The sequence below is a fragment of the Thermobia domestica genome, chromosome 5, assembly GCF_964235325.1.
Source record: "Thermobia domestica chromosome 5, izTheDome1.hap1.1, whole genome shotgun sequence".
Classification (NCBI taxonomy): Eukaryota; Metazoa; Arthropoda; class Insecta; order Zygentoma; family Lepismatidae; genus Thermobia; species Thermobia domestica.
This window is the reverse complement of record NC_137458.1, coordinates 35,537,144-35,559,887: the sequence shown is the minus strand read 5'-3', so window position 1 is coordinate 35,559,887 and position 22,744 is coordinate 35,537,144. Positions and strand designations below refer to the sequence as shown.

Genomic DNA, 22,744 nt, shown 5'->3' with positions numbered 1-22,744 from the left:
ATCCTGTGCCATCCTGTTGTGATTTACTTACTTTCTTAAGATCCAACTTTCTATTGTGCTTAGTTTCGGGTTCCATTTCCATGGAAGTACCAAACATTGAATAAAAGCCCTTGTAATGAGTGATCAGGATCCTACTTAGAGTAGATTCCATCTCTTAGTGTTGATGAAACTTCCACCGGTCATAATTTCTTTTTCTACCCTAAGGTTTTTCCCCAACGACTTTCAATTATCGCTCTGCAGTTGCACGTATTCATGATGTACATGACGTGCCTCAGTCCCACATTCAGACGGCTTTAGGATTTTAATTTTGGATAGGCCCGCTCCCTCGCTTATGAATACATACATATTGGATTAATTAATGACAGTAGTAAATTACTTTTACAGTAGTGGTTGATGATATTTGTTAAATAATCCTGTACTATTTATATAAATATTGGAAAATATATATACTCTTTATTTCATTTAATTATTTCTGCAAATGCCGGCAATCGAGAACATTGTTGAGATTCCATTATACATTGTAGAATCATTGTTTGGAATAGAACTTAAATATATTTCATTGTTATTTGACGTTAAATATGAACACTATTGAATTTTTAAATTTAAATATGTAATTATAACGTCAAAAGAAACTATTGTCCAGGAACTATTATATATAAAATTCTTCTCAGAGTATAAACACGTCATCCAGTTCCTTGCCAGATGGTAAAGTGCCAAGGACCGAAGAGACGTTACCACATTGGATAGAAACTAATATGCGCTGTATTAAAGATGTGGAGCGAGCTTCGCCAGAAAGACAAGAAATGCGTCTTCCTACCTCCCTAATGAATTCAACACTTCTTGCACCCCAAGCACCACTGGTTTCAATAGCGATTGGAGTGAAAAGAAACTTTTCGATAAGGTTGTATTTTCTTTGCTTTTTAGCTTCTCTGCGATTAGTAACAGTTCCAGCGTTCTTTACTGACAGAGGGAGACTTGAATGAGCGTATGTATCAGCGCATGTGAAGTCCCACAATAAACATTTACCTCTCATCCATGGAACCAGTGTCATACCATCTGGTCGCTTACCATCCGAACGACAGCAACCAGAAGGTTCCCGCGTTGAAGGAAATCCAGCTGTGTAGAGGGCTCGTAGTATCATATCATTTACAGAGGAATGTCGGGCGAATCGACCAGCACTCTTCATGTAATGAAAGGCCATGCAGGCCACGTTGGTCAACCTCATCCCCACAACCTGAGCAGCGATGAGGCTCACAAAGTGCTAAGCCTAAACATGGCTACAGCAATTCGAAAGCTTTCATTTGACGAATGAAGGCCTAAAGGCGGAGAAGGTATCGCCATCAACCATGCATCCGCTTCGGGAAGCCTTGCTTTATCTTCCGGAACATCAACAGATTGTAACAAATGATTATGTAATTGACATGGAATTGGTGTATACCAAGATGACTGATAACACTTTTTGCTAATCTCCGGAAGGCTTCTATCTGCTAAGCTTGCCCACGTATTAGAGCCTTCTTGGACTGGACCATCTAGGTCCAAACAATAACCCTGTGGAAGGAGAGCTTCTATTAAACGCAGAGATCCGTGGTATGACGCTAAGAATGTAGGAATCGCCATATCCACAGCTCGTCGAATACAAAGACCGCCCAAGCCAACAGGTAAACATGCTTGTGTCAGAGTCGTCATTTGAGCAGTTCAGAATTGATTCAAGGCCAGTTTTCAGGGCAGTATCATATTTTTCCAGCAAAGAACTCTCATGCCAAGATGGAATGAATCGTAAAAAATAGGTTAAGCGAGGGATTGATAAAAATGCTCGCAAAAGGAAAAAGGCTGAATGGGCTGAAATTGAGGGAAGTCGAGACAAGAACAATTCTAAATTAGATATTTTATTCAATAGCACGTTAGAGAGTGCTTCCGACGTGAGAGCAGCACCTAGAAGACAAGCATTCTGAATTGTTAGAGGGTGTATGCCTGGTGCAGCCTAATTAAATCTAAAGATTTCGTCGAATGCGGTTTCATATGTTTCAAGATAACCAACCTCGCATTTAGAAAAATTGACGCAAGCCAAGAAGTGATGCCTTCTTATTTATTTCTATTAAAGATGAAAGAACTATCTCGGGTTCACCACCAATTGTTCCATCGTCTAAGTACCAAATGTTTAATTCGGTATCCAGTGATTTAACTAAAGAGTGAATTGTTATAGCGAAAAGTGCTGGGCCCAGGGGATCACCTTGTTGTACACCTCTTTGAGAAGAAAGTGTTTCCGTTGAAGAACAGGTCACTTGGTTGAGCACAACATTGAGCATACGAATAAATTGAAGGAAAATTATTCATCACTGCAGCAAGCATAGTATCCCGGCGAAGCTCATTCAATGCGTTACGAAAATCCAACTTTACAACCGCCTTAGTAGCACTGTGAATAGAAGAGAAATAAACTCGGGCTGCATGAAAAGCTACCTCGGCACCATTAGGAACACAAATACCAAGCTGATGGGGGGATAAAAAGTTCTTAACTGGCTCACGTATTCTAAAGCATACAATTTTTGCCGATATTCTACGCCAAACATTCCCAACCGCTATGGACCGAATACCACCATCCTTTTTTCTTAGTGCTGTAAGTTTGGCACCGAAAAACAGTAAGCGAACTTTCGTTGGTACTTTTCCAGAAATGATTAAATTGAATAGATCACGTAAGGATTTTAGTTTGTCCTGAGATTCCAGTATTTGACAAGAAAGGTCTTTAAGAATTGAAGGACGAAGCCCATCTAGATCTCCCGCTCTGCCTGACAGAAAGGAGTTGATTGCTTTTTGAACCTCCACAGTCGAAACTCCTTGAAAAGTGTGTTGACCATCAGGAAGATCCGGCGCAATGAAATTGCCAGGGTGGGCAGGATGTTCCTCCAGTCTCTAATACACAGGTATCCGGAGCCGCAACCGTATCATCAGAACTTAAAAGACGTGCTGCTCCACGGATGTCACCATCGGCAAGTTTATTCTCTACAACCTTCAAATTAGAAAATTTGTGGTTTAATCGAGATTTGTTCATCTTCGTTGAAGACCAGGTTAAGGCGTCATGGTTAATATTGCACCAGAGGCGAACTCGCTGCTTCACCCAAGTAGTCAGATTCTTAACTTGATCTGATCGTTTGGGAGCACTTAAAGCAACAAATGGAAATAGGCAAAGGTTGACCCAGTCTTTTGTATCATTTGAAATTGTTATATGGTTTAACAAATGTTATATGTAAGATGGATCTCGCAGAGATTGGAATACAAAGTAGAAACTGGATGCAGTTGGCTAAGGACAGAAGTCAGTGGAGAGCTTTTGTGAGCGCGGCATTGAACCTCCGGGTTCCATAGGCCATAGAGTGAGTGAGTTAGTTATATGGTTTAACACCTCTGCGAGTGCATCAGCCACCGTTAATCGAGCACCTCTTGGAACACGTCTTAATATGTGTCGAGCACCTTAGTGACAGTAATATCTTGCCCAGGTTAGAAATCATCTTCTGTGTTACTGCTGTTAGTGCAGGGGCGGATCCAGGACTTACTTCTGGGGGAAGCGTTGGGTTATCATACTGCTACTTTTAAGGGCTCCAAACTTTGGGATGGTTTATATATATATATATATATATATATATATATATATATATATATATATATATATATATATATATATATATATAAAATAGCTTCCTCTTCTGGGGGGGCCATCGTCCCCCCCTGGATCCACCCCTATGTTAGTGTCAGTAGCATTTGCAGTTTTACTCTGAAGGCAGGCATTAAAGGTAATATCAGAGCAAACATCATCACACGCAACCCGATATTTCTTACCAATATGTATAAGCCTCTGCCACTCACATAATGCTTTCCGCAATGAGGACAAGGCAATGTATTAGCACTTTTAGAAGCATCTACCATCAAACATCTACCATTGCTAGCACTTGGCACTGAATTACTGTAAAACTCTGGCCTATCACTGAAATACTGGTTAAGTTTACTCTTTATTGTATCTTTCAGCGTTTATATATACTTTCAAAATTTTTGGGTAGGCCCGTGCCTACCCGGTCTACCCGCTAAAACCGCCACTGTTCCCACAGCGTCTCGATCTACAATAATACTAGCTTTGTTTCGCGGGATCTCGGGTTCGATTCTAGCAATTGAGAGATCCAGCATTTTTCATCAATCATTTTCATCAAATTTTACATTAAAATTACCATGTTACGGAAGATACAATACAGAACTCAGTGGTGTAGGTGGTTGGGACGTACCGCGTACGTTTCTACTTGAAGATATAAAAACTTCAATTGATGTCGAGAAAGAAGAGGAAATAAAATGAGTTGTGTAGTCAAAAAAGAAAATGGCTCTTTAATGCTTCGTGTGATAGTGGCCACGTATTTTTAACGTGTTCGTAATATATGTATTTAATAATTACAGGGAAATGGATGCAAGAACATACCTAAGTAAGTTATCAGTCACTAACAAGGAACTTGGAACGAAAATATTGTTCTGGTATTTTTGGGTGCAGATTTACTTTACGTTCTCTTAATTACAATAGCCACAGATGGTTATCAAAATAGTAAACACCTAAAGTTGGAAACACGTCAAATGTTAAGGTGGTATTGGTTAAGAATGGTCCTTCATAAAACTAGTAATTTTAGGTTAAAATGAGTAACAGATTATGAAAGGACTAATAAATTTCCAACGTCGGAGTATTTCTGCACAATGTAGAGCTTTATTTTATGTTCACAAGTGTAGGGTTACACGTCTGAAACATGACAAGTGTTGTAGCACGGTTAAAATGATAGTACACATAAAAGACTACTAGGTAGGTATTATTTTCCGGCAGTAGATTGCCTCTGCACAGTGTAGGAAAATCTGTATTTTATGTTTACAACCAGCTTTAGAAAAAAGTCGGGTTAAGTTTAGAGTTACCCCTCCGCTTTTTATAAAAATCAGGAAAATTTACAGGAGAAATGAGGTAAGAAATGATAATTTGAAGTTTTTATTTGATGTTTAGGAATATAAGTTCGGCACGAGAGTTATGTTTAATGCGAGAAAAGATATGTGGAAGTTAGTACTATTTGCCGAATGCGGCAGCATTCGCGGAAGGTTTCAGCAGCATGGTAGTTGTAAAATATGGCGAATATGGCGAACAGGGGTAACGAATGCGCAAAAATAATGAAGAAAACCTTTTAAATTTTTGTGAAGCCCACGGAGTACTGCAGTTACGTGAAATGTAACAATTTTCAGGGTTGGCAAAAACCATGGTTTTTATTATAAAAACAAAAAAAAACCGTTTTTTTTGGTTTAAACCAGGTTTTTTGGTTTAAACCAGGTTTTTTTGGGTTTAAACCAGGTTTTTTTGGTTTAAACCAGGTTTTTTTGGTTTAAACCAGGTTTTTTTGGTTTAAACCAGGTTTTTTTTGGTTTAAACCAGGTTTTTTTTGGTTTAAACCAGGTTTTTTTTTGGTTTAAACCAGGTTTATTTGGTTTAAATAATTTGCTCTATATATTCATATCATATATGGCCAGAAATAAGTTTGTTTCGCCTTGATGATATTATGCAACAGCCGGCTTATGCTGGAAGGGGTCACATAAGCTTAAAGCGGAATAAAAACTGCTTCTCGAGTTACATCCGAGAGAAATTGTCCTCCATTTGAACTCGGAACCAGGACTAATTGGCCACAAATGCGATACGTCTGCAGACTCACTCACGAAGGAATCCTGATAAAAATACGTTGTACTGATCTTTACATGCTTCTTAATATAACTGCCAAGAGTCATTTCAGGAGGACAAAAAGATAAACAGTTGCACAAGTGAAACCATTATACAGAGTTACATATGGACAATTTCAAAGTACTACGGAGTACAGAAGAACTAATTTAGTTCAAGTTAGTTAACAACGACTTTTATTGGTCCAAATTAAAGAAATACAACGACTTAATTTGCATATCAGTAAGAAAAGTGAATAAAGATACGAATTATTTGAGTCCACTTTGGCTCAGACTCATTTATACATAAATAGATACCAAAGATACTTCTCATTTTACTAAATGCCTCTCGTGGGGTCTGTATGATCCCCCCCCACACACACACAAAAGGACGGCCTTTCGATGTATTTTATCAATAGTAAACATTGAAAGGAAACAATATATAGAACTTTTCTTTGATTGCAATTACATAACAATAATAACAACTACAAAAAAACATTTATAAACTTATATTTAAAAAAGTTGCTTTTGTAGTATAATCTTTTTGAGTAATGAATGGGGAATTTAGGTCTGAATATAATACGAATAATATACGGGAGTGAAACGTGATAACCCACAAATGTGTGTTCATCAAGATTTTACAAACACTTACACTTTTACGAACATTTTTCGTTTTTTTGGTTTAAACCAGTTGGTTTTTTTGAAAAAAACAGCTGGTTTAAACCAGCCAACCCTGACAATTTTTAATAATTTAAGCATTGTTTTTTGGGATTGAGTATAGCCCGCTCCCCCCAGTGATGTTTAACGAATCATAGTGATTCTAACGATTCATACTAGTTCATAATGAATCGGAATCGCATGTTATAAACATTTAAGATGTAAATGTTGTGGTAAGGAAGTTTAGTATAAGTAGTAGTAGTAGCAGTAGTTAGTAGCAATAGTAGTAGTAGTAGGAACGGGTTAGAAGCCCCGCAGGGGTTAGTTGGGTTTTGTTCTCGATATAAGTAGTAGTAGTGACTCTTCCAGTTCCAGTGACAAAGAACTGGGGGGAGCGGGCTATACACAAGCCGTTTTTTGTATGTTGCAAAGTCCAAGGGCACCTTCAGACTGGAGGGGCAACTCTAAACTTAAGCCAAAAAGTCGATGTAAATAAACCCATCTAAGTACCAGTGGGTCGATGACCAGTGATTGGTTGTTGGTCTCACTACACTAGTATCGGGTTCCTGCTAGAATAATTTCGTGATAAGAAACGCAGTATATATATATAATATTTAACAGATGTAGCTTTATTCCAACCTCACCCGTACTTAGACATATAGGACCGTATGCAGAGTCGTTCTGACGCGTGATTAGTACCATACTAAAGAGCTCGACTAACATGTTTCCTGCAGTAGTAAGATCTTTAGTATGACACTAATCATACTTCAAAACGACTCTGCATAAGGCCTATAATATTTACTGCGCATGCGTGTGCATTCGCTTGCCGACCCCGCTCATTTGAAGTTGTAGAATGCAGTGTTCCATGGCGGCGATGGGTCACAATATTCCATCTCGTGTTATAAAACACAAAAGGCAACAGGAACAAAGACAATCTCGTTTATGTAACGATTTAAGAAAATACATATTTCCAACATAGCAGTAGTCAATATCAGTGCGTTAATTATTTACCAATCAACTGTAGCCTTACACTGGAAATTATGCGACGACAGTAAGTTAGCAGACAACTTTGTTCGTCTCTCGCTGCCGAAGCACGTGTGAGCCGCGCAGTAATACATTTCGCTTTGTTCTAACGCTGGAAACAATTATAGAAACTCATATAAATGCTTGTAAATACAACATACAAGCACTAACCTAACGTAACCTACTTTACTGTACCATAACGTGCTACTGCGTGTATTTTGCATCAGTAATAGTGGCCCAGCAATTGTTTCTGAAAAATATTACAATTACATTCTGTTCACATTTGCTTACTTTAGGTTAGCTTAGGCTAGGTTAGGTAAGTTTGTTACATTGTTAGTGTAGGGGTCCAGCCAGGGGCGGATCCAGGGTGGCGATCGGGGCGATTACCCCCCCGAGAAATTATTTTATATATGTATAAATAAAACCCATCCCAGAGTTTAAAGCTCTTAAAAGTAGCTCTAAGTAGCAGTGTTATAACCCACCATCCCCCCAGAAGTCCGTCCTGGATCCGCCACTGGGTCCAGCCTAATTTAAAAAATTTCGCTTGTTTCTACTAATATTAGGTTAGCTTAGGTTTGTTTAGGTTAGGTTAAGTTAGATTTGGTTACGTTGTGTTAGGTCTAAGTACTTGTATTATCTAGTTCTCCTGTACATTTTGAAATTTTTAGGCGCTTCTGGACCCCTTCTGCTAAACATAACCCATAATAATTTTCATAGCACATCACAGCATGCACATTGTCAATCTGTGCGCAGTTGCGCATGCGTACCGGTTAAGTGCAGAATGCCTTTAAAGCCATAAAAGTATAAGAGAAATTGTTTTAATTGTACGACCCGTTCTCAATCTGCACGACTACTCCTATTGTAACAAACAATTTCTAAGGCACAAGTGAATTTCATTATGAAATAATTGAATATAATACGATAGCAGATAATAAGAAATAATGTAATCATTTTAAGGGCACACTAGTTTTGCACACACATTATCAATGGGATTATTTGGAGATACGCTAGGATAATAGGTCTAGAATGTCTTCAGGAATTGTTTAAAGCAGGCAAAATGAAAGAAAAGTGATCTCGTTGTTGCGCGAATTATCCTTAATCTACAGAGTTTGTGTTGACAACGGTTAAGCTGCGACCGCGGTTGTTGGTTGTGATGTATTACGGTATAACCTATACTTCGTGAGCAGCACAGTAAAACGGTAATCTGCACTAAACTGAGCAGACAGTGATAGTTTAAGATAATTTTCAAAGAAGGTATATGGTTGCGCTTAGTGGTACAATCCGCGGCAAAAAACCTGCAACATGAGCATATAAGTTTATTTTGAAATGACGAAGTCTTTTGCTCCAAAATAAGTGTGCACGGGAGGAGGCCGAGGTTTATCCTGGCGTGATTCGTTCCACTTAGACGTTATGTTCATTCCCTGTGCTGTTAGGCGTAGTTTCACAATAAACTTACATCCTCATGTTGCAGGTTTTTTGCCGCGGATTGTACAAGCGTGACGATTCAACAAGCAGTCGTTCTTTCAGAAACATGTTCCGGGGGGCACTCTTAATATTCTGGGGGAACACTGCTGGTAATATTCTATTTATTATTATAGACTTATTATTTTGGTGTCTCAGGAGGGCAGTCTTAGATCTCAGGGGGGACAGTGCCCCCCCAAAACAAAACATGTCTGGAAGAAACATTGGTCACAAGTGTTCGGTGTGTCACGCTAACATAGTCTTATAGCACGACTTAGAACAGTCGTGCGACTGCGATGGAGGTAGAGAAACTGAAGCAGTACATCTCAGCGTGCCTAAAATCATTCAGCCGCGAGTGACATGAACATATATGATCAGATTGCACGGGCGGAAAGGAATAATGCACTACATCAATGATGCCGCATATATTCATCATGGACCGCTGATGGTGTAAGTCATGTGATATGGTAGAAAGTTCACTTGATATCAAACCACGAAGTGTTTGTGTGACGGAAGCCCAAAGAAGTGTATGATTGACAGTGTCTCCGCCCAGCCGTCAAACTTTGACGCGTCTCTGAAATGCCGAGGGCCGTAATATCAGTTTTCAGTCTGTTCCGTGCTGACTCGTAGTTACCTGTGATTATGTCGCTATTTCAGGGGACCATTTATAGATGTTTTCGGGCACTTCTGTTCCAGGAGGATAATGTGCCCATTCAGAGCTGAAGTTGATATTCGAGGAACATTAGGAGGACGTTAAACATCTCCCTTGGCCCGTCCGATCTCTGGATCTGAACATAATTAAACATGTGTGGTTCATTTTGGAGACGTGAACCCGGCGTAAATCCCCCCTTCCCATCATCTAACTGTACTTAGAGATGCAGTACTAAGGTAATAATGTAATATTTCACTTGCTACCATCCACGACCTCTTGATTCCATTCCACGTCGCATCAGAGTTGTTCTGAGATGAAAGGTCGTCCTACGCCATATTAATCTGGTGATTTGCACTTTTCAGGTGTTTATATTAGTTTTAAAACTATCTGTATATGGTTGGTGGGAGGGAACTTTGGCGACTATCGAATATTTGAAGAAGGTACAGTCTGTTGGATTTGAACTGTTGAAATAATTATTAGGTATAGCCAGTGCCGGACTGGCCACGTTGGCTACTTGGCAATTGCCAAGGGCTTAAGGCCCGAGGGGCCCGCAGGGATCACGAGGTGAAAGATCTGTAGGCCTTTGTCCAATTTTCGCGATCGCAAATGCTTTCTTGAATCTTTCTACCAAAAAGGTTGCGGAAGCCACGGGCGTCCTTAGCGAGGTGGGTCGCGTCCCCTCCAGATTTTAGTCAAATGTATTTAAAGAAACTGACAACTTTGTATATATGACTTTTGTCGAAAAGAGGATTTTGATTCATCCGACCCCTCCCCCCCTAGATTTCAAAAGCTAACGACGTAAGTGTGGAAGCATAAATTAGTCTTTCCGAAAGAAGTCTTCTCGGGAGCTCTTGCTCATATCAGTAGGGGTCTATGGCTCTTTGAGCCAGTAAAATTTCGTATTTAGCAAAGGCCCCGTCTGGTTTGTAACGGGGAGCGTTTAAGGACCTGAGCCAAGGGCCTTTAACTTAACCCAGTCCGACACTGGGTATAGCTAATTCCTATAGACACTAAAATGTCTCTCAAAATATAATGAATAAATAAATGTCTACTTAACTATTAAAGAAAAGGAAACTTTTACAGTACCAATGCAATGTTAAAATGAGAATACAAAATCAATATATATTACTTTGAATAAAACTATTCGTTGACCTAACTGACGTAATGTTTTCTACATGAGATGTAGGGAAGGTATTTTCTTTTGAATTCCAAGAAAAGCCCGAATTTTTAGATACAACATAAGATTACTGTAGTGTGTAGCCATTCATTAAACTATTACTGATAAAAAAAAAAAAAAAAAAAAAAACTGCGACATTCCATTATTTCCGCTGTTAATCTAAAATGTTGTTGTAGCTGACTGAATCAAACAACTGGTATAGTTCTAAATCTTACGTTGTAGAGGCATTAAATTGCCGAAGCTATATAGTTCGTTTCAGTATGTAAACATTTCTTTCTTTCTTCCAGTATAAGTGACATCCCTACAATATATTCGAATATGGCAGCTAAAGTGCTGGAGAAAAGCGACCTAGCAAAAGTAATAGGGGAAGGAAACCAGAAATTTGCCTTCGAAGTGTACAAAGTAAGTATAACTACATTTCACTTCAGCTGTGTATATCGTAAAGTTAAATCCGTAAGATAATTTTAGTTTGTGATGTAGAGGCCTTTAAAGTTAATTTTATACAATTCTGTATTAACTCGGCCTCGTGAATCAGTTCCAAACTTGCGGAGTTTGACTTTGGTCGAGGAGGTCAGTGGTAATGGCGTTAGGACCTGATAGTTCAACCTTGTTTCACACTGTTGAATATAACGCGATTTCGAGTGTCTTAGGGTAGGGACATGCCGAAGATACCTCGCAATCGAGGTTGAGGTTTAAGTCGCGGTTGCTACCCCGATGTTTAGGTCGCGATGGATGAAGGGCGCACATAGCGAGGAGGTCGTACCTTCGCTGTTAAGTTCAGTTTAAGGAGAAACATTGCTGTGACGCGTGTGAAATTATTCCGTCAGTACATAAAAATCACTGCGAAACCACATTTTGAAATTGAAAGGACCAAACAGTTTATAAATAGGGTGGGACGCGAGACGAGATATGAGAAATGCCAAAGTCTCGTCTCTTGTTTCGCAAAAATATTTGAGTCTCATCTATTGTTTATTTCTATCAATATTCTAAATCTAACTTATCTTTTATTCAATTTTACGTGAAGAAATGCCCTCTTTCAGCACTCAGGCGAGAAATAGTTTCTCAGTGAAATTTAATAAATAAATCAGGTGTCTTCAGGTTTCGAGTTGGAGGGGGTATTAACTACAGCAAATGAAGTTTCGGCACTACAATTCCGTTATTCGAAGTTTCCTTCCTACAGATACGTGCCTGTCTTTACAGGTATTTCTTTACCTTATATCAATAAGGAATTTAGAAAAAAAAATTATTAATCTCGGAATTGAGGGGGAGGGGCGTGGAGTTTATAAACATAGATATGATTAACAGTAGCTTTGTTGTTGTTGTTGTTGTTGTTGTTGTTTAAAAATTCTACAATTTACGGAATTCAGCCCGTGTGACCACCACTACCTTATATAATAACAACAAGGTACAGTATAATTTTCAAGTAACTTTTCTGACATTCCCATTTCAGTTATTTTTTTCCATTCTCTATTTAAAACTTGCCTATTATGATGTTTGTGTTTCTTATTCCATATTGCTGAAACATTCTTCATTAATTCTATTAATGTCTTTCATAATCAAATATAATAGTGCAGCAAAATCTGGACAAACGAAACAAGTGAAGATTTTATTCCGTGCAGCGCTTCAGGGAGAGACAATGAGAACACTAGCCACAGCGATGCTTTCGCTGAACATCGATGTAAAAACAAACTCGGTTGTTTATCATCGCGACCACTAATTCACCCTCACGGTCGACCTCTAGGTCGCGATGTAGCATACATCTTCGGCATGCGCTTACCCATTTGAATCCATGTGTTTGTGCCAGTATCGAGGGTGCGACCACGACTTAAACCTCGACCTCGATCGCGAGGTATCTTCGGCATGTCCCTACCCTTGTGTATGAAGTGCAGTAGTGCTCCGTATTAAATTTTAATCTTTGTAACTTTTATCCATTTATTCACAGAAATAATTCTAACTTTGTAATATCTAAACATTTACTATTTAAACGTTTAATTAAATTCACAGAAGAAACATGCTAGCTGTTCCTAGTTAAATGTGTATGTGAATCCTAATTCTTTATTTTTCCGCCCTGGGGAAACTATCAGTTCATGGCTTCATCAGAAAATAAAAAATAAAGAAAATAAACACTTTACATGTTATTATACAGTCAAAATAAAACTAACATAACAGCAATTATAGTATGAGAGCTTGAATAATTTTTAAACATTAATTACTGTATATAATAATCTTCAGGGTTCCCACTTGTCCTAGATATCCTGGAAAACCTGGAAATGTCCTTGAAATTTACAGAAATACTAAATGTCAGATTTTTAAATAATTATAGTGAAGATTTGAATTGATTGCTATTTTTGTTTGCTATTCCTCTTTTTGTGCTGAATAATTTGTCATGATCCTGAATGTGTGGGTGGTTGGTGGACTTTCTTTCTTCCGATAGGTTGGTTGGCTGGGAGTTCTTCCATCCATTAGTCTGGCAATCTGTTCTTGGATGCTGTCTTCACTAGCACTATCCTCCATAAACTGCTTATCGCTTTGAGATTGGTGTATGATATAACATTTCCCATAAAGACCAATCATCACAAAAGAAATGCTGCATCATGCCTTCCATGTAAGGCAATGCTATATGGCAGTTGGAGAAAATACGGACTGTTTAGGGATGGGCACGAATCGAGCTAAAACTAGACTCTACTCGAATTTTACTCTAGTTTCGAGTCAAAGGTAATTTTCTCGAGTAGAGTTCCGTGCCGAGTCACTGATTTTGAGGTCGAGTTTGATAAATGGTTCGCTCGTTCAGCTCGTTTTAACTAGTTTTGAAATCATGGCCTGATTAGACTGGAAAGCAAAAGCCATGAGAAATATATGCAGTAATATGGAATACTTTGTGTTGCTCACAAGACAAAACTCGCATCGTCTCGAAAACGAGACAATAGATTATAACTAGAAAGCCTCAAATGTCGTGAGCACCAATATAAGTATATATTGTAGTTGTTACCATCAAGGCTGAGACCTGCACGGTCGAATTTTTGAGTCCAAGCAGAAGACCAACCCGGTTAGTGATTTCAACCGGCTCAGCTCTGTTCAGCTCTGTTCAACTGAGCGTTCAGCTCAAGCCGGGTCGGTTCAGGTGAGCAATCGGCTCGAACCAGTTCTGTTGAAACTAGTCCATTGGCTCGGTTTGACTCGGCTCCACTGGGCCAATGGTTCGAACCTGCTCAGTTGGGGTGAGCCATCACTTCGGTTTGGTGAGTTATTGACTCGGCTTACTTATCTGTTCAGCTCGGCTTGATAGTGAATGAGCTGAGAGCCGAGCAGCTCGAGCCGTTCATAACACTAAACCCGTGCCGAGCAGTTTCTAACATGTTTGTCCGGCGCCCTATAACTTTGGCTCGAGCCCGAATATTTTCTCCTCCGGAACTCAAACCCAGAATCTCGTGAACGATGTCTTATGCCTCCTGGAGACTTCTCGACAACCTAAATCTTCACTCAACTAGCTTTTAGTATTCAGATACAAACCACCTATCTTTTATGTTATATATGATATTATAATAATAATTATAATAATATGATAATTATGTTGTCTATGTAGGATACTTGAAGAGAGTACTTGTAACTACACACAGGATTCAGCTCGATGGCTCGTTTTGGCTCTGCTCGACTCTACTCAAAACTCGACCCGAATTCGAGTAGAGTTGGAGGAAATTTTTCGAGCCGAATTCTCGAGTCTAGCTCTAAGATGTCTGTTTCGAGTCGAGTCGAGTTTCAAAGAATACTCGCTCGAACTAGCTTGTGTTCATCCCTAGGACTGTTGAAAGAGTAAGTCGAGTGCAGGGCAGGAGGAAAGAGATAAGTAACAATTTACAGCAGCTGCAGAGAAAGAAAACTAAATTGATGGAAACAAGTGAAAGTTTGGAGACTGAAGCAAACCAGTTTGCACATGAAGCAGAGCAGAAGTCTTTATTTTATTGACAAAATCAAATGCTATCCGAAGAGCAGCTTCTCTAAAAGAGATTGTCTATAGCTGAAAAAATCACACAACTCCATACTTAGTTGAAAAACTTGTAATATTCCTTTTTTCCCCATAATTATGTCTGTCACACTATCAACAATAAAGATACCATATACGAAAAATAGTTTTTTGTTGTTTGTAAAATTGTTCGGTGCACAATTAAAATGTCATGTAGAAAAAATGAAAATACATGTGCTGGATGTGGGTGGATCGGGTGGCTGTAAGGGGAGTTGGGAGACCACACAAAAAAAGCACATTACGCTTCACTTTGTGTATTTAACTATTGTATATTAATACTGTACTTGCATTGATATTCATTGCATAAGCTTCTGGACTTTTCATTTCACTGTTGAGAGTTTTGAACCTATAGTTGCAATCCTGATATACCTTCCCTATGTATCAGTCCTGGAAAATGGGCGATTTGTCCTGGAAACGTCCTGGAAATTTTGGTGGGAAAGAGAGTGGGAACCCTGAATCTTGCCCGATGCAAATTAATTTTTAATCTAAGACTTACACAAATACCTTTTTGAAGGTATCGTATATTACGGAACAAATACAATTTTCAGTTGTTTTTGTTGCGCGCTTGAAATTTGCTTAATAGAATTTGGAAGTTTAGTATATAATTTTATTCCTGTGTGATGTATAAAGTTTTGGGTTTTGGCTAACCTAAAATTTCGTATATGGATATGGTCGATGGCTCTCGTATTCAATTGATATATGTCGGAACTTCATTGGAAATTTCGCTTATTCGTATATATATATATATATATATATATATATATATATATATCTCAAATTCCAACTTATATCAATTCAATACGAGAGCCATCGACCATATCCATATACGAAATTTTAGGTTAGCCAAAACCCAAAACTTGATGCATCACACAGGAATAAAATTATATATAAAATATGCATATGCACGGTAGTGGTAATATATTTAGCCGCTGACAGTGGTCTGCTGGATGTAGGAAAGGGAACTGTATCTTTTGCATTATAAACGCTTTTCTGTCATTGTCATTGCCCCAGAAAATAATTCTGTAAGAAATTAAATTGGATCAATCCAAAGAAGGTAGTTTTTAATGCGTCAAATGTTAGAATGTTGCTGAGTTTCCCAATGAGGTTAATTCGTGTTTTTCTCTAAGCCATTAATGTGTTCCTCCCAGGGTTAAGTTTGAATCTACTATCAATCCTAAAAAATTGTAATTACAGTAGAGCGTCGATTATCCGAAATAATTGGGGGACATGGGTGTTCGGAAAACTGGTTTGTTCGGATAATCGAACTGTACATGTTTATTTGCCAAAAAGAAGTGCTGTACAGTAAATTTATTCATAAAAAGAAGTGCGCTGATTGTTGAAACACAGCGACTGGTGGCTTGGCCGGTCAGCAGCGCCTTATGAAGGCCCCATTAGAAGCAATGTTCCGCCAGCGGTGGCTCACAAGTAAACCTTACGTTTGGGTGAATCGAGTTGCTGACTGAGACACATATGAGAAAGTAGTACTAAATGTGGTTAGTATTTCAGTGAAGTTGTAGGTGCGAAGCTCCAGGGGTTTAGGAGATACAGCTACCAGAACATCACATGGAAGTACAGAATAGTCTTCATACAGTTGGTGTTAAAAGCTCTGTAAGACCTCTTGTAAAGACAAAAGGTGAATAACAAATATATGGGTATATATTAGGACTAGGGGAAGTCAAGTAAGGGTATACCGGACGGCGGCCATCTTGAAATCCGCCATTTTGAATTAAGGTTAAGTTTTTAAAACAGGAATAGGGTCACGTGATACATGATTTAAGGCGCAAATTTAATCAGAAGAACAATGGTCACGTTAATTTTGAGTTACGCACAATTGGTAAAAAGTTACAGGGAAATTAAATATTGTTGTAGCATATGTATTGGTCCTTTACCCCACCTTGTAAATTTTGTTTTAATGATAATAAGGTCTATGGTAAGAGTTGCCTTGATGGCGGCCATGTTCAAATCCGCCATTTTGAATCAGACAAAATTTTTAAACAAAACGCATAACAGTGATACCATATTAATAGCAAGTTTTACCATAACTCCAACGGTATAACCATTTTTGCTTTATCATTAACCAGCACAAAATTAAACGGATCGCTCCTTACGACTACTGCTTTGACGGAATTGTTAACGACAGATGTGTCAAGTGTAACTCGATTGCTTTTGTCATGTGTGCTCACTGTGAACAGAGCATTTGTGCAAGTCATGCACTCTTTTCTGAACTACATATTGATTGTATTAATTGAGGACTTTTCTGGAAAAAAGACCCAAGTTCAATTATGAATAGATTCCTCTTTGGTCATTTTTCCTTAAATTAGCAACTTGTTTATGCGATAACAAATGCTGGTTCATGATAAAGCAAAAATGGTTATGCCGTTGGATTTATGGTAAAATTTGCTATTAATAAGGTGTCAATGTTATGCGTTTTGTTTAAAACTTTTGTCTGATTCAAAATGGCGGATTTGAACATGGCCGCCATCAAGGCAACTCTTACCATAGACCTAATATTTATCCACCTGCTTTTTATTTAATTATCATCATTAAAACAAAATTTACAAGGTGGGGTAAAGGACTAATACATATGCTGCAACAATATTTAATTTCCCTGTAACTTTTTACCAATTGTGCGTAACTCAAAATTAACGTGACCATTGTTCTTCTGATTAAATTTGCGCCTTAAATCATGTATCACGTGACCCTATTCCTATTTTAAAAACTTAACCTTAATTCAAAATGGCGGATTCCAAGATGGCCGCCGTCCGGTATACCCTTACTATATGACTTCCCCCTAGTCCTAATATATACACCCATATATTTGTTATTCACCTTTTGTCTTTACAAGAGGTCTTAGAGCTTTTACCTCCAACTGTATGAAGACTATTCTGTACTTCCATGTGATGTTCTGGTAGCTGTATCTCCTAAACCCCTGGAGCTTCGCACCTACAACTTCACTGAAATACTGACCACATTTAGTACTGTTTTCTCATATGTGTCTGTCAGCAACTCGATTCACCCAAACGTAAAGTTTATTTGTTAGTGCGGCGACTACTATGGGGAAACTAGGTTTGGGAGTGAGGGGGATGATGGACGGTAGGGTGGGAGAGTAACAGGTGCGAGCGAGTACACAGTTCGGTTAAGCGGTCGTTCGGTTGACCGACGTTCGGATAATCGACGCTCTACTGTATTAAATATCTGTAAGAGTTTCCTCATCGAAATTAAATTCCTGGTGTCTACCACTGGGGAGTTTTGAATAAGTGACATTTTGCTTCAAGCACTTTCTTGGTTTATCTATACCTTAGTCACTTAGTTATTTCGGTTTGCCTTGGTATGCTTGTCTTATTCGTATGGTATACATCTTAGTTTATACAACATATTATTACTGTAGATCCAACAGCAAAAAGATCCATTCTATTGAAAGATTTGTACTTCTTTCAAGTCTGTGGTTTTTGAATTGAAGTAGAATTAACGTGATATATTTGCTTAAAACTGTGTAAGATTTTCAGTATCTCGTTTAAAATCCACGCAGTTGATGGATAAGAGGCAAGCTTCCGGGTTATCTGAATTTTCATATATTCATTTAACTAAAAACCCTTTCAAACAAGTACAAAAGGTTAGTTGATCTTGTTGTAGCAAACTATTGGACCATTAACGTAAATTCCCCGATTCACAGAGGACGAATGTCTGGTTATAATTAGCTATAATTACATGGACAGACAAAATTTAAGGGGTGGTTCTACCCGGGTTCCTGCTTTTGGGTGTCGATCTTTGTCAAAGATTTGGGATAGAGAAAATGTTTTCTGGTCCTTCGTACTCTGTTAAATCGCCCAATCTCCTGTTATTTGGTAACAAGATGATATATAAACTTTATATTTAACAAACTTGTACATTGCAAACTATTGTTTACAAAAGCTAAATAAAGCTCTGTGGAAACCACATTTAAGTTTTTCAAATGCTGTACAAATATAATTTCAGGTTTATGGTAATGAAATTTACTCTTTATCGGCTTTATAAATACTGCGACACAATCAACGGTTGCGCTCGATGTGCAACCCTATCTGTGGGCTATCACCTTATTTTTGTTTTTACTGAAGAAGACTACATTGAAGCACGATTTATTTCTCTCGACAAAAATTTTCCAAAAAAAAAAAAAAAAAAAAAAAAAAGTCGAGTGGGCGCTGCTATCGACGGTGCAACGCTCATTTCAATAATAAAACCCGACAAAAATCCATGAAGGGTGCATCATGGAATTATACACAGAAAGAGGCCAGGGCGTACTCCCTATGCGATGCAAAAAAGCATTTATAATGCCACCTGAATTGATTTTAGCCTTTTGTCCACTTCCCGTAGCGTAAGTTTGCCGTTATAACTGTAACCACTACCAACCATAAATCTGTTGAAAAAATTTCCGCATATTCACGTATCCCGTCAAAACGGCCTCTGGAATCAGGGAGACAATAGAAGATGGTCCTCTTTCATCACATTCAGACACATGTCCATGTCTCGTCCACGGACGCTACAAACTTCTTGTCTCTTGCAAAATGGTGTTTGTACTCTTCCTCTTCTGAATAAGAGCATATGAACTGAGTCTTATTCTATTTTACCCTATCCACTTCTTGCGCATTTACGCAATTTGCGGTCAGGGCAGACCGTTGTACTGCCTTTGCTATTCTTGGAGAGATGTTCTCACGGTGCATCATGAAATCCAATTTTTGCATCGTATCTGCGTTATGCTCTAGCCTCCAGTACCTACGATATATATTAGAGAACTCAGCAACACAGGAATGACACTTTTGTTGCGACTCAACACAGCTTTGATCCTTTTGACACTCGGAAACTTTGTTATACACTGTGCACTTATTTGGCTGTAACTATAACAGATGTCGGAAAGAGTATAAATGAGTCCTCCTAAAAGGCCATAACTTGGTCCTTTCAGAACAGTTATCCTTCCGGCAAGTCAGGATGTAGCATTTTCGAACGGCCGGCAATAACTTCTTGCGAGTGTTCAGGCGTGCTGCTACCTAGCAACCAAATTCTGTACTATGTCCCATAGTTCTCAGACTAGAGTTATTGCATTTTTCGTTCCATTCTGTAGCTCATTTGTCTCAAAATAAGAGCTTTACTACCAGAGGATTTGCGCCTTTATTCTATTTGCTTAATTTGAAACTCGGTCTAGTATCACTTGATACTATTTTAGCACTAATTTAAATAACTAGAATAAAAATTGTTACAGCATTTTATTGATTGCTTAAGCAATCAAAGGAAATCAGCATTTTCTTAACCTGCAACGTAGTAATTTGCACTAAAATTTAATACAAAAGATAACTAATTTGTCAGTAGTTATCTCACATATGTACTCGTTTAGAGTTTAGTGTTGAGTATAAAATGTTACACACACATTGAATTAACTTCTAGATTCAAAACACTGATTTAACTTTACAAGTTAAGAAATTAACAACAATTCGGCTAAATATTGCTTCCAAAGTCTACAGTGGCAACCCAGCAATAAACTTGCAGATGTCAGAGTGATAATAAGGATCATTTGTTGAAAACAATTGCAACCATACTTTATCAGTTTATTTCGAGAGAAAATATATATCTAATATATATATATATATATATATATATATATATATATATATATATATATATATATATATATATATATATATATATATATATATATATATATATATATATATATATATATAATATCTGTGTGGCAGACTACAAAGATCTACAATAGCAAATAATTCCTTATAATTCTGTGTTTTCCTTTCAGGTCTTATCTCGTAAGGAGGGTAATGTATTCGTTTCTCCATTAAGTGTTTACTTGGCTGTGGCGTTAGCTCACGCAGGAGCCAGAGGAAAGACTGCAGCTGAAATATCAAGCGTTATGCACATTCCCGAGGATCTTAAAGTGCTGCAGGAAGGTGTATTACAAGTTTTAAAGAACCTAAAAGTTAGTACCAAAACCTTAACTATTTTTGTTCGTATGTATGTAAAAAGAAATTTAATATCAAATTAAACCGAATAAGGTCTATAGACAAAGTACGTGAATAGTTCAATTTGCATACACGATAATGGATTTATACCATAACACATACCATACCTTCTTTTCAACTCTGTAGCTGAATACGTAAAAACAAATGTTAGCCATTGCATCGTTCATTTAGTTTATACTTTGTAACAGTTTCAGTAATATTTCCGTAAGTACTCCGATATGTTGTAACATTAATTTGACATGTCCAATATTAAACATGTATGATCTAAGGACTTACTATAAACAATTTGTAGTCAGCAAATCGATAATAGGTGATTGTAGTTGGGAGTTAGCTTCGCCAATATAGAAGGCTGGACAAATAAGGTGAATTTAAGGATGCAGATCTAGGTTAGCAGAATTTCAGCTGCTCGGAATAATAATGGTGTACGTCATGAATAAAAATGAACGTCCATGGATAAAATATATGAACAAAAAATATCCATGCGCATACGCAATAATGGATTTGTGTTAATTGACGTAATTTATCAAGAGATTAAACTTCCTTCTTAGTTTATCACATTTTCCTATTTTAAAATGATTTATTCATTAATTTTCATATTTTGATCACTTTCTGTTCATTCAGACCTCCCCGCTTCATTTGTTGTCTTCCCCAAATAAGCTTAATCTTTTTCCCTTAGAGGAACATGCTCACCTGAATGCTTCTCATCTTGTTTCGTTTGTTTTTTTCTTCTTCTTCAAATGCTTCCTTCGTATCTGATGAAGTATTTTGCGAAAGTGCTCAAAATATACTCCTTGTGATTTTGTGAATTTGCAAATTGTAGGTACTACAAATAGCAAATAAGTATGGATGGCTAAATATACTCTCGTAGACGGTAAAATGTATCACGTAGTTTAAAGTTCGTGCGGTAGATGCCACCACTACAGTTTTGGCTGCCTTTGCCATCTAACTGCGCGATGTGTAACTACTACTACCACCTCTGTTTCAATAGTAGGAAATAAGGTATAGATAGCTAGTGTTACTTGTGAAGATGGTTATAGATTGACTCCATTAACTCTAGCTCTAGCTAAAGCTAAATTCAGATAGCTAAATTCAGCTCTAGCTATCTAATACGAAAAATAGAATTTAAAAATTCTTTCATTCAAGAGTTACCTGTGAAATAACGCGTATTAACAGTACTATAACATGACGAGAATTAATTGCTGAAGGGAAAAAGATATTTAATCATTATCATAACACTGTAAATTATTCATAATTTAAATGGAAAATAAAATTCAAATTCCAAACTGGTGCTGTAGGTCATTCACGTATCTTTAGAACAATTAAGGAAATAATGTTGTAACATCTAGTAACGTACAAATAGAACATTCCTTCTAATAAGGAATATAATACTAATGCTATGTAGCAATATGTTGACCAGAAAACATTAACGCTTCTTACTTGAAGCAACTAGGAAAATTCTTGCAATTGCTTAAGATAAAGGGAAGAATAATCACGCCACCAAAACTAGGAAGAGAAGGTAGGTGGACTGAGATGGTCCATGACTTGTCTAATACAAGTAATGCGTTTATCTATAACCAAAAATCTTTTCTATCGTCAGAATCTTGCTTCTTGATTATGCCAAGACATTGTCTAAATGATAGCCTAACAGGCCACAGCACCAGTTTTGGATATTAAACTAATCTAGTTTTTATTTAATGAGTTAAGATAATACCTACTTGAATGCATTACCTGCAATTATCTAAGAATAATGGTTAGTTCATTAAGAGCATATACTCAATAACCCCCTTGTCTAAGATATGCTCATTAATTTCTGGGCTACAAAAGTGGGTATATGCATGGTGCAGTGTCCAGGTTCGATTCCAATTTAATAACATTACAGTCTTATAAGTCCCGCTGCGTGAGACTAATCAATCTTCTGTTAACTTCAAAACTAAATCAGTTTAGTAAATAAGTCATCCATTTCTCTTACTGAATCATATGTACACTCATGTCCAAAATTGTCGCATGTCTATAAATTTGTTGTTGCAGGAATATAATTT

At 37.6% G+C, this 22,744-nt stretch overlaps 1 protein-coding gene across 10 annotated transcripts in view; it reads left to right on the top strand.

Moving 5' to 3' along the window:
• The window catches only part of LOC145685855 (leukocyte elastase inhibitor-like), a 164,904-nt gene that overhangs the window by 27,799 nt on the left and 114,361 nt on the right, over nucleotides 1–22,744 (top strand). For 2 of the 10 annotated variants that reach the window (XM_081758484.1, XM_081758483.1), the window contains exons 1-3: nucleotides 7,274–7,417; nucleotides 10,967–11,081; nucleotides 20,483–20,662. In XM_081758484.1, coding sequence (XP_081614610.1) covers nucleotides 7,407–7,417; nucleotides 10,967–11,081; nucleotides 20,483–20,662 — 306 coding nt within the window. In that variant the 5' untranslated portion in view covers nucleotides 7,274–7,406. Of the gene's footprint in view, nucleotides 1–4,319; nucleotides 4,458–7,273; nucleotides 7,418–10,966; nucleotides 11,082–20,482; nucleotides 20,663–22,744 lie in introns of those variants that run through there. The other 8 variants (XM_081758485.1, XM_081758487.1, XM_081758492.1 and 5 more) reach the window with 7 other exon arrangements.